Source organism: Myxocyprinus asiaticus, chromosome 49, assembly GCF_019703515.2.
Source record: "Myxocyprinus asiaticus isolate MX2 ecotype Aquarium Trade chromosome 49, UBuf_Myxa_2, whole genome shotgun sequence".
In the NCBI taxonomy this organism is placed as follows: domain Eukaryota; kingdom Metazoa; phylum Chordata; class Actinopteri; order Cypriniformes; family Catostomidae; genus Myxocyprinus; species Myxocyprinus asiaticus.
In genome coordinates this window covers 22054528-22067266 of record NC_059392.1, presented here as the reverse complement: position 1 = coordinate 22067266, position 12739 = coordinate 22054528, and the positions used below count along the sequence as shown (strand labels likewise).

The window sequence follows — 12739 nt, the reverse complement described above, 5'->3', positions numbered from 1 at the left end:
AAATTCTTTCGCTTGGTAGAAGCACTCCAAAGTGGACAGATGCCATAATGGCTAGGTTCTGTGACATGCCCTCATTCTCAAAAAAAATATAAACAGAACATTGCAAGGTCAAAGAAAAATATGACCCAGACTACATTAAATGAAGGTTATATTTGGTACAGGTTGGGTTGCAAGTGATGTCCAATGTAAAATTTGGGTCCTAAAGGTTCACCAGTTGAGAACCACTGAACTAAAAGAGGAAGGGAAGACAATGTTTGTGCCAAAGCAAACAACATTTGTATGCATGCTTGCTGAGTCTATTGTGCTTACCAATCAAGAACTCTTAACGATTTCTTAACGACTCGGCTCACCTTTTGTTGAGGAAAATATATAAAGACCTTGATCATGATAAAGAGGCATGCTACATAAATAGAATTTTCAATTTTATCAAAACACACCACACACAACAAAAGAATTGCTCCTCAGGCACAAAAGCTTCTTTTTTTTTTTTTTTGCTTAAACGGCACTGGTATTCAAAACCAGTGCACACTTTTGTCCGCTTGCAAAAAAAAAAAAGAAAACTGAATGCATCAGCATAACAGTGTGTGAACATAATAAAAAGCCTGCTTATGAAATGCAGTTTGAACAAATGGGTCGTGTCTAATAGCATCTGTTCATTTGCATAGCAGCTCACTTATGATTCAGAGTTGAGTGTTTCACAGTCCTCACCTTAAACAGGATTAAGAAAATACTGCGGCTCAAACTCATCTTGCAAATGACTCCATAATGCCTGAGAGCTAAGCGAGGAAGCTTTTAATTACACCTTTACGTGAGAAATGAACCGCAGTGATGAACGGTACAAGCCAATGGCTATATTAGGTTATTTCCATTAAAACAGCTGGAAATAAATGATCATCCTTGTATTTTTGTGCTGCTTGCCTTTTTTGAGTCTTTTCCTGCTGGTAATGGAAATATTAGAGAGAGAGACAGTTTGGAAAGAGCTGGTGGGAGTGAGACGTACGTACGGATGGATAGGATAGACAGACAGATAGAGATAGACACATAGACGGACGGACGGACAGACAGACAGAGCTAGACACATAGGCAGATGGAGGGATGGATGGATGGATGGACAGATAGACAGACAGACAGACAGATAGATAGAGACGCCATGCATTAAGGCAGGAATCATCCAGAAGATTGAGAATTCAGACCAGGTCTCTGTAATTCAATATTTGTCATAAATCATAATGGCTCGGGCTTTATCTTATGATCTCTTGTCTGGAACAAAATAATATACTTAAATGAAGCTACTAATCATTAAGAATTAATATAACTACTGTACAGCAGGTGCACTTTTAAGGAATACATTCTTTTTAGAGCCCTTTTGGCCAGCTGGTTAATAAAATAGGTGTAAAAAATCCCATATATTTACATGAAATGAGGGACCTGGGTCATAGGGAGAGAGATTTGCACTTTAATGTGCATTTAAAGACAATTACTCTCACCCGTCCCGATGATGCGTGGATCTGCAAAGTGTTTGGCGAGAATTGCCGCAAGCTGTGTGAGCGTGTTCTCATAACCTGAGTGAAACAGAGAGTCAAAATCATAAAACACGAGCATTAGTAAAAATTTTCAGCACACAAATTATCTGCTCCAAAAAGATTGTCTTTTAGATATTAATTGTTCTTTACTTTAGAGTTGCTCCCTATGTAGAACACTCCTTATAGGTCACTTAAGTTAAAGTGAATAGTACATGTGCATGCCAATAGTAAAAGTAGATAGTAGTAGTTCAGGAGTGAAGGAAGTCGAGAAGTACCTGGAAGTTCTTCCATGCAGTTGGAGAGGCTGAAGTAGTTCTTGAGGGCGCTGTAGCTGTTCATGGCCACATTGAGGTAGAACTCCGGCATGAAGGCGAAAAGAGAGCCAGTGCTATCTGCATGCTCGATAGTGCAAATACACACTCGCAGGAGCCAGTACAAATCCAACATCTTTTCCTACATTAACACAAATTGTATTAAAATAAAGTATTTAAGCATGCCAATAACAATCTGCTCAACTTTTGTTAATAATCGAGAAACTGCATGCATGAAATTCCCAATATTACATTAAAGGGCATTTGTGACGAGGAGGAGGGCGTGGCCGGGCCGTGAGGATGCACACCCGGTGCTGAGTTGCCTAATCAGCGGGAGAGAGATAAATGAGGAGCCGGGGACGCCAGAGAGAGAGAGAAAGAGACGCACGTGGCCGCTGTTTGTGTGCGTGTCTGTATGTTTTATGTTATGTTTAAGTTCCTTAAAGTTTACGTTGAATGCTCAGCCAGTTCCCACATCCTTCTTTCCCATCCTTGAACCGTGTTACATTAAATGGGTGTTTCTTCAAGTTTGAGGATTTTTAGCACTGTGGAATTGTAGAAAGTCTCTTTATTTTTTTTACTATTATTACTATTTGTCTACTGACAATGTCCAACAGTGTGAATGCATAATCATTTTTTTTTTTTTTTTACTTTTTGCATACTTTGGCAAAATGAAAGCTTGATTGGAAATGACGCTCAACAAAAATACCTTGAAATTTAACTTGAATTTCTTTGTTTTCGTCTTACATCACGTATCTCACATTTCATTTCAAGAATGCTCTTCACTGGGGCCTGGGTAGCTCAGTGGTAAAAGACGCTGGCTAACACCCCTGGAGTTCGCTAGTTCGCTAGTTCGTGCTGAGTGACTCCAGCCAGGTCTCCTAAGCTACCAAATTGGCCCGGTTGCTAGGGAGGGTAGAGTCACATGGGGTAACCTCCTCGTGGTCGCTATAATGTGGTTAGTTCTCGGTGGGGTGCGTGGTGAGTTGAGCATGGATGCCGCGGTGGATGGCGTGAAGCCTCTACACGCGCTATGTCTCTGTGGCAACGCACTCAACAAGCCACGTGATAAGATGCGCAGGTTGATGGTCTTAGACGCGGAGGCAACTGGGATTCGTCCTCCGCCACCCAGATTGAGGCGAATCACTACGCGACCACGAGGACTTAAAAGCGCACTGGGAATTGGGCATTCCAAATTGGGTAAAAAAAAGAATGCTCTTCACTGACACTTTTGTCGAGTTGGTAAGAAGAAGCCTTCTTCTAAGGTAAACAAGTACACTTAATAAAAAATAAAAAAATTATTGGGGCAAAATTGTTTGGTGTGGTGTAAATGACGCAATAGCTGTGGTATAATATTATTTTTTTATTTTTTTTCACACAATAAATATTGAAATGGCTTGTTCATTTCACTCTTCGTTTAAACTTTTATAGGTTTAAACAAGTAATAATTTGTGCTTTTGTAATGGATTTTCATAAAGGCTAAAACAATAAAATCTATACATAAAAGGCATTTGAAAAGTACCAAAAATAATTGATGAAGGCCTGGTAAAAAGTTTCCAATTCAGTTTTAATGAGACCTTCATATAACAGAATCAACCCACGGGACATGAAAGTGCCTGAAGTTGATGTAACACCCATATACTTTTATTGCATTTTATTTTATCCCCCTGAGTTCCACTTTCCTGCACTAAAAGAGTCATAATTTAGTTTTATATGACAATTTTCAACCCTCTGTTTGACCCTTAGATTTAAAGACCCCATGATATTGCTTGATGAGTGTAGTTTTCTTTCTTGTATTGATGTATTTCCTACTGAAACATGAAGTTTGGGTAAGACATATCAAAGGGATCATCCTTTTTATAAAAATCCAGTTGACTTGAGTTTTATTTACCAATTTTGTCAACGTTTAGGAGTACACAGGTATAAAGATGTCTTCAAAGCTAACATGCATAGACAAAAAAACTTCTAAAAGACTTTAAACAGGTTGTTTTTTTCTACTGAGCCTTTAAGACCTATTGTATAAATGACATTTTTAACGATGGGCTAACCTGTTCACATCTGAAATGAGTTATCTTGGTGTTGTTCATATGTTTAAGAGTACGTCTATGTAGGTCATCAAACTCTTATTTCAAAAATGCAAGGAAAGTCATGTTTTCCATGCTATGACCCCTTTAAAATCATTATTCTCATTCCATATGCAAAAGTTCTTTAATAAATGCATTGGCATTTAAAGAAAATACACAACGCTGTATTCTCTAATTGCCCTTTTGAAAAGCCGTTTCAAGGCAGATTTAAATGCATGCTCTTTATAGGCCACATCATGATGCAAAGCTTATAAGTCATAAGACCGCATGATGGGCAATTCATCATATTAATCATATTAATGTAATTTCTACTCTATATAAGGTAAGAAAATTACACCACTGAAAATTATAGGGACAATTGGTTCACCCTATGTTTCATTGGGTTTTCGGACAGCATTGTCAGCAGTACCTTGGAGTAGATGGTAGCGTTGATCCAGGCCAACCTACGACTCAGGTGGTTCAGCTTCTCAGCAAACACTTTTTGGCTCTTTTGCAACTCTTCTAGAATATCCGGTCTCTGCCAAAAGAAAATAAGATAATCATAAATAATAACATTGAGAAACCTGCAGCATTAAATACATGTATATTACAATACAAATTATCAAATGTGGAGTGATGTGGTTGCCCTACTTTGCTCGGGCATCGGGCGATCTTCTCCTCCGTGTCTTTGAGGGCGACAGCGTATTCATGAACATCATCAGATACAACCACCATCTGCAGAAATTATACAGTATATATATGTATATATATATATATATATATATATATATATATATATATATATATATATATATATATATATATATATATATATATATATATATATACACACACACACACAAAGACATGAGAACATCAAATTCTAAACTCACTGTGAGCTAGTAGCTACAGAAAATTACCCTTGTTTTCAAGCTGCAACATAATCGCTAGCCATCCTGCTGCAGTTCAAAATAGCCACCAATTTAAGAAGTAGAGGGAAAAGGGGTACATTTTCACCCTAGTAACCTTATCCTGTGGGCAGAGATAGGTTTAAAGTGGTCATACTGAACAGACCACCAACCTTTCAGATGGAGCTGATATTAGAACAGTTCTCTTTACAAGACACACATGTGCACACTAAGTCCAGAAACATACTTTGTGCAAGTACGAAAATGCAAAAATGAATGCTTTGCCAATGCATGGCAAACCCCATTGTACATTCTTGTTGATTTTTCATGAAACTTGTACAAACTGAACCCCAAATCAATAATAACAATAATAATAATAATAAAAGTTAATTACATTTTGCATAAAGAAAATGAAGCCTACAAGATTTTTCAGGACACTTAAGCACATTTTATCTCCTAATTCTTATTATCATAACACGCTTGCATGTTTTACTTTTACTACTCCCATCGTTTTAAGTTATGTTTCTCATTAGCACAACACGTCCAGATGTTTTAGTTTTACTATTTCCATCATTTTCAATGATGATTCTCATTACCAAAACACGTCCGGGCATTTAATTGTTACTATTGCCATTGTTTTCAATGACAATTCTCATTACCGCAATGTGTCCAGATGTTTACTTTTACTATTCCCATTGTTTTCAAAGATTATTTATTACTTCAACACATCCAGATGTTTTCCTTTTTCTGTTCCCCTTGTTTTCAATAATGATTCTCATTACAGCAATGCATCCAGACGTTTAACTTTTACTATTCCCACTGTTTTCGATAATGATTCTCATTACCGCAACACATCCAGCCATTTACTTTTACTATTTCCATCATTTTCAATGATGATTCTCATTACCAAAACACATCCAGGCATTTAATTGTTACTATTGCCATTGTTTTCAATGATGATTCTCATTATCGCAATGCATCCAGATGTTGAAATTTTAACCATTGTTTCCGAATATGATGCTCATTACCGCAACACGACTAGATGTTTACTTTTACTACTCACATTGTTTTCAAAGATTATTTATTACTTCAACACATCCAGATGTTTTCCTTTTACTGTTCCCCTCGTTTTCGATAATGATTCTCATTTCCGCAACACATCCAGACATTTACTTTTACTATTTCCATAGCTTTCAATGATGATTCTCATTATCGAAGCATGCCCAGATGTTTTACTATTCCCACTGTTTTCAGATTATTTGTTACTGCAACAAATCCAGGCATTTTACTTTTACTATTTCCATTGTTTTCAATGATGATTATCATTACCGAAACACATCCAGACATTTTACTTTTACTATTCCTATTGCTTTCAATGATGATTCTCATTACCGCAACACGTCCAGACCTTTTACTTTTACTATTACCACTGTTCCCACTGCCAGCACTACAAAGCACTCAGCACCAGGACAACTAGGCACAAGAACAGTTTTTACCCTCAGGCCATTTACCACATGAACAATTAAACTGCCTTCAGGACTCCCATAGTGCAATAATGCATAAATATGTCATGTACGTATGTAAATTCACTCATTTTAATTCAATAACTGTACATACCCCTACCTTGCACATATATTACACTTGCACATGTACATACGCCATTCTATGTTATATGTCCTATTTTTATTTTTTTTGTATGTCTATTTATACTCTTACCTTGTTTTATATTCTGTTTCACTGTAATATTCTGTGTGCACTTGAATATTTCTTCTATCACCAAAAAAAATTCCTTGTGTATGTGAGCACACTTGGCATTCAAGCTTATTCTGATTCTGATTTCAGATTATTACTGCAACACGTCCAGACGTTTTACTTTTACTATTTCCATCATTTTCAATGATAATTCTCATTACTGAAACACATCCAGACATTTTACTTTTACTTCTGCCATCATTTTCAATGATAATTCTCATTTCCGCAATGCATCCAGACATTTAACTTTTACTATTCCCATTGTTTTCGTCCAGACGTTTTAAATGTACTATTACCATTGTTTTCAAAGGTTATTTATTACTGCAACACATCCAGACATTTTACTTTTCCTATTTCCATTGTTTCAATGATGATTCTCCTTACTGCAACATGTCCAGATGTTTTACTTCAACTATTCCCATTGTTTTCAATAATGATTCTCATTAACACAACACATCCAGACATTTTACTTTTACTATTCCCAAAGGCAGTGGTTCTCAAATGTGGGGCACGCCCCGTAGGGAAGACGCAGAGCAGGGGTATTGTAAGTGGGGCACGGAAGACTGGCCCATTCTCAAAACTCTTTCACTTTCACACATTCAACAAAAATACTGACAATGAACATAAGAAACAATTCTTTTCCTCTGTCTTTTCTCCTGCCTTGTTTAAGCAGTGCATCCTGAACGCGCAGCTCTCGACAGCCCAAAGCGTTCATGGTGTCAGGTGCGTTCGCAACGCTTATATAAACCAAGCCGTTCTGGCATGCACCACTTTCAAACGGGTGAAGAGGTGAATTAACTCTTAAATTTTGGTCTTTTCCTCTCATAACACTATCATATGGCTTCAGAAGTATTTAAATCTAAGGCAAGAGTTTTATGGACTACTTTAAGGTGCTTTGATGTGTGCTTTAGGAGCTTGGACAGCCACATTCACGATCCTCTCATCCCTCAATCTTGTTTCACGGATGAAAAAAGTCATACTGGTTTTGAATGACGTGGGTGAGTAAATGATTGCAGAAAGGTCCATTTTTATTTCAATGGTAATTAAAGTTTGTCAGTATAATTAATCAAGTTAAAATTTTTGTACAGAGGTCCTGACCACAGCAGAAACAGCACATAGCCGGCATTGTCACGTGATACTTGTTCATTTTATTTTAGCGTTGGCCAGGATGGGCCAATCACAGTCGTTTAATATAACTGGATGAGGAATTCAAAAATACTTTTATAGAGACTGGTGAGACTTATTTCCATTTCACATGTTTGAATCATTGAAATTATCAGTTCTTATTAAAAATAACTATCTAGTGTAAAAATATCTCCAAAACTTGTCTCCCAAAAAAAAAAAAATATATTGTGAATTTGAAAATGTAGTTAAATCTTTTAAAAGCTTTTTTTTTTTTTTTTCAGTAAAAATACTTTTATTTTTAAATAAACCTTTAGTCTTAAATAAACCTGAAAATCTTTCATTCTGCTCTCAAATCAAATATGGAGCCGTTTTGGTATTACACATGACACAGTTATAAAATAAACATTTTATAAAAAATAAAAATAAAAATAAAAACAACGTTTTTGAAATTGATGAATTGGACCAAATAATAAAGAAAAGCAGCCAATAAGTGCCCAATATAGATGGGAACTCCTTCAATACTGTTTAAAAATCATCCCAGGGTGATACCTCAAGAAGTTGGTTGAGAAAATGTCAAGAGTACATGTCTGCAAATTCTAGGTAAAGGGTGTCTACTTTGAAGATGTTAAAATATAACACAGTTTTATTTTGGATTTTGTTTAGTCACAACATAATTCCCATAGTTCCATTTATGTTATTCCATAGTTTTGATGACTTTACTATTATTCTAAAATGTAATATATATATATATATATATATATATAATAAAGAATGAGTGTTTCAAATCTTTTGACCAGTAGTGTATATCCATAATAAAGGCGAGTCATATGGCTGCGCTGTGCTGAGCTAATTAAGAAAGCCTTTATAAAGTCCATGTTAGTCAAATCAGACAGTTTTGCTTGACAGGCTGTGATGTAAATCTAATCAGGTTCCAATAGAGTTCAACAGAAATCTCAGTATGAAACTGAGCCACTTTAAATTTACTTCCAAAGCCAAGGTATAAATGAGACATTGTGTTTATAAAACTGTAACTGTACCACTTACTGCCATCCAATTAAATACATGAGTGACTCTACAGTAAACAGCAGGAGGAAAAATAGAAAAAATGTCTGTAAACTTAAGTCGTCACATTGTGTTGGTCCCTTTTTGGCACTAGGAGTGTCCAAGTGGGTGCATTTGGTGCTTGGACAGCTCCATTGATCTAATGTTGACATGTGGAAACACACTGTAGACAAAGTCTGAATGCTAATTTTTCAATGACACTATTGTGCTCTTCTGTAAAAGATGCTTTTCATAATGCTGGAAATGTTGTTGTACTACATACACAGAGCCAGGATCCACCGTTTCCATAGTTACCCAGCTCTCAATATTCTTTTGATGAATGACAGCTTGTTTGATAAATTACTCAAAGCTCACAATCTGGCAGTCAGTACGTCTGAATACATGAATGGACTCCAGAGGCTGTTGCAGAAATTTTTACTTTCAAATTCAGAATTTATTTGCGGCTAACTTGTGGGTAATTAGCAGCAAACTTCTGTGTGCATATGAAAATGTGAACATGCAGCATTTTTTTTTTTTTTCTGTGGATCAATAAAGGACAAATTTTGAAGGATGTTCAAGCTGTTTTTTTTTTCTAAGTGACCAGGGGCTGTAAACTTCAAAAATATCAAATAAAAGTCCATAAATGTAGTCCATATGACTTTCTACATTGTGCTACATTCTAAGTCTTCTGACACCAAATTATAGCCTTGTGTGAGAAATGGACGGAAATTTAATTCGCTATTCACTTATAATCTTCCCTTCCACTGTAGCCAAATTACATTGATTCTCGTTTGTTTTGTAACATGGCATACCAATTTCGAATATACGAAAGTGCAAATGCAATTTGAGAGCTATGGCGAAGGGGAAGATTTTCAGTAAATAATGACTTAAAGTTGAATCTTTTCCGCTCACAAAGCAATCGTATGTTTTCAGAAGACTTCGAAATTTGCCATCATTTGGACTACTTTTATGATGCTTTTTGGAGCTTGACAGTACAATTGCCATCCTATTTCATATGGAACGAGCAGTAAAACACTTTCTAATATCTCCTTTTGTGTTTCAAAGAACAAAGGATGTTACACAGGTTTGGAACACCATCATTTGAATACATTTTCGGTCCTTTAAGCCTCCTACCGCGTTCAGAAACTGCATTCGCGGGTCAATTTTGACCTGGTGGAATTCAAGCTTATGAATCATTCATAACCCGATCATAAAACTATATTGTAAGTCATTAATAGGTTCTTAACTGTTCATACATGTAAAAAGATTTATATTTTTGGCATATTAACTGACAAATATAAAAGTTATTCATTAATATGCCATTTATTTATTTATTTTTTAAATAATAAAATGTAGAAATTCTTTGACATTTCAAAATATACATTAACTACAGCAAAACCAGTGTGATACATGTGAAGACACCTTTTGTATCAACATTTATGTGAACTTTTATCTAAATATAACATAATATACAATTTATATTAACATCTAATATGAGAATTACTAGTCATTTGAATGAATTTCCTGTAACTGCTCAATACACCTTGGTGGTCAAAACTTATGAAACCAACATATTCTTTTTCAACTAAACATCATCAAAACAACTGTGCAACTCAAGTATTCAAAATTAATAATTCTTTACTTTGTTTTTAAGCAAAATTTGTTCTATTTACTTGAACTGCCGAATGTTGATGCGCGAGTATGCTGCAAGCTGGCTGGAGAGTAAAATGTGGACTTTTGCTCTTGCCACACCCCCTTTAGCCAGTAGTACCTTTGATTTCATTTATTTGTTAAGTTTGGTACATCTGTCATGTCTGTTTTGTACAGGAATGTGTGTGTCTGTATGTGTATGTGTATGTGTGTGTGCATGTTTGCAAAATAGACCAAAGAAAAGTGTGTGAGAGAGTATGGGAAAGAGGCAAAATGTAAGTAAAGCGTTTATAAGTAAAAATCGAATTCATAGATGTACAACAAAAATCGACATAATATCATGTGTAAAGCCACAATTGATGCCCGGGTCAAAGTTGACCCGTGAACGCAAAAGATGTAAAACATTTTTAAAATGGTTATAATCTCTTAAACAATTTTAGTAAACAAACTGAAAACTACAGACACGCTACAGACACGCTCGAGGAAACAGAGGTTGCTGTTGTACACGACTCTGCCGAGCGAAGCACTTTACAGGGAGTATGAATTATATACAATTTACAGCCTTTGAGTGCTCCACAGTTTTTATGTTGTATACTCTTTCTTCTCAATATTAAAAGAGTGATGTTGAAAGCAACGACACATCGAGTGGGTCGGTCAAGGTGAGCTGGCACAATAAGCCTCTACTAAATCAGTCTGAATTGTTAACATTTTTGCAAAATAACTTGGAAAAAGCAACTCAAGGGCAAAATTAAAAAATGAGCGTTTTTTTGTGAACAGCAAAACGCCACTGGCCTCCAATTCGTGAATGGAACATTTTGTGTTTTGTGCTTTATCAACGGAGAATGACTTAAGAAAAAGGAATTAAGGCTGTGCCTATACAATTTAACAGTGACCTCAAAAAGTATTTGGACACTTAAACCACACTTAAAAACATCTGAATGTCATTGCATTAGATAACAAAATGTCAAAACCAAGCTCTGCCACGATCGAATTGCGTATGTCGGTCGGGTCGGTTTGACATACAGACACAAAGACACGTCCCAAAGGGCCGTGTTTTGTTCTCTTAGTCCTGTACCTTGCCAAGCTGTTGATGAACGCTCAGATTGTACATCATCACGACTCCATCCAGAATCTCTAACAGTGACTTCTCCGTGATTGGCTGGTCAGGCTCTTCTAACGGTCGCCCCAGCAACAGGCCATCGTTACCATGGCTTCCCTCGACTGAAGATGGGAAGAAAGGAGTGAGAGAGAATTGGCAGGGGAGAAAGAAAGAAGAGAAAGAGGGAGATGAGCAAAGGTTAAAACGTCAGGTTCCCACTGAGGTAGATGATAGATTTTTTGCTTTATATGAGATATACATAACTAAGCTAATTGGTTTCCAACAGACTTCCTGTGTAATTGTGGAGTGAGTTGGCATGGCGTTGGGCATCAGCTAAATATCTGAATATATATATATATATATATATATATATATATATAGTAGTGACTTTTCATGGATATGGTACAAATAGGGCCTGGAACTCTATAACTCTATCAACAATAGATCAACCATGTATTTGTGAAATGGGTGTTTAAACTTCAGAAAAAGTTGATAGTCAAGATCAGGAGGTTAAATTTATTTATTTATATTTTTTTATATATATATTTTATATATTTTCTGTTATTATCGAGCAATAAACAAAAACAAAAAAATCAAATAAACAAAATGTATGAGTAAATGTATTTTATTTTCTGTTTATTTTATATGAGGTTTGTGATTTTTGGGCTTGGTCTTAATACAGTTTAAAGAAACAGATTTGTGTGAATTAATATATTAGAGCAATAAACATTTATATAAAAAAAATCAAATAAAAAAATAAGTTCAATTTTTTTTTTTATTTTGTGAGGTTTGCAATTTATTTAAACTCTGTTACCAAAATTTTTTGATGTGTCTAAACAGTTTCAAACTCTGATTTGTGTGAATTTGTTTTTGGGCAGTAAACATAAAAATAAAAAAATAATCTAATTTTAAAAAATGAGGCATTTTATTTTCTGTTTATTTGACAAGATGTAAATATATGTTTTTTTTTTTTTTATTAATTTTTAGAAATAAGCAGTTTTATTTTCTGTTTATTTTATGAGGTTTGCCATTTTTTCAACCCTGTTACAAAATTTTGGGATGTGTCTAAATAGTTTCAAATCCTAATTTGTGTGAATTTGTATTTGAGCAATAAATATAAAAAAAATGAAACAATATGAGTGTTTTATTTTCTGTTTATTTGATAAGGTTTACAATTTTTTCAACCCTGGTACCAAATTTTGGGATGTGTCTAAATAGTTTCAAATCCTAATTTGTGTGAATTTGTATTTGAGCAATAAACATAAAC

General features: G+C 35.2%; 1 protein-coding gene across 1 annotated transcript in view; it reads right to left on the bottom strand.

Moving 5' to 3' along the window:
* The window catches only part of LOC127438460 (E3 ubiquitin-protein ligase RNF123-like), a 202867-nt gene that overhangs the window by 148179 nt on the left and 41949 nt on the right, over nucleotides 1-12739 (bottom strand). The window contains exons 24-28 of the mRNA XM_051694070.1: nucleotides 11449-11594; nucleotides 4549-4632; nucleotides 4328-4435; nucleotides 1799-1976; nucleotides 1488-1562 (exon numbers count right to left, since the gene is read on the bottom strand). Coding sequence (XP_051550030.1) covers nucleotides 1488-1562; nucleotides 1799-1976; nucleotides 4328-4435; nucleotides 4549-4632; nucleotides 11449-11594 — 591 coding nt within the window. The remainder of the gene's footprint in view (nucleotides 1-1487; nucleotides 1563-1798; nucleotides 1977-4327; nucleotides 4436-4548; nucleotides 4633-11448; nucleotides 11595-12739) is intronic.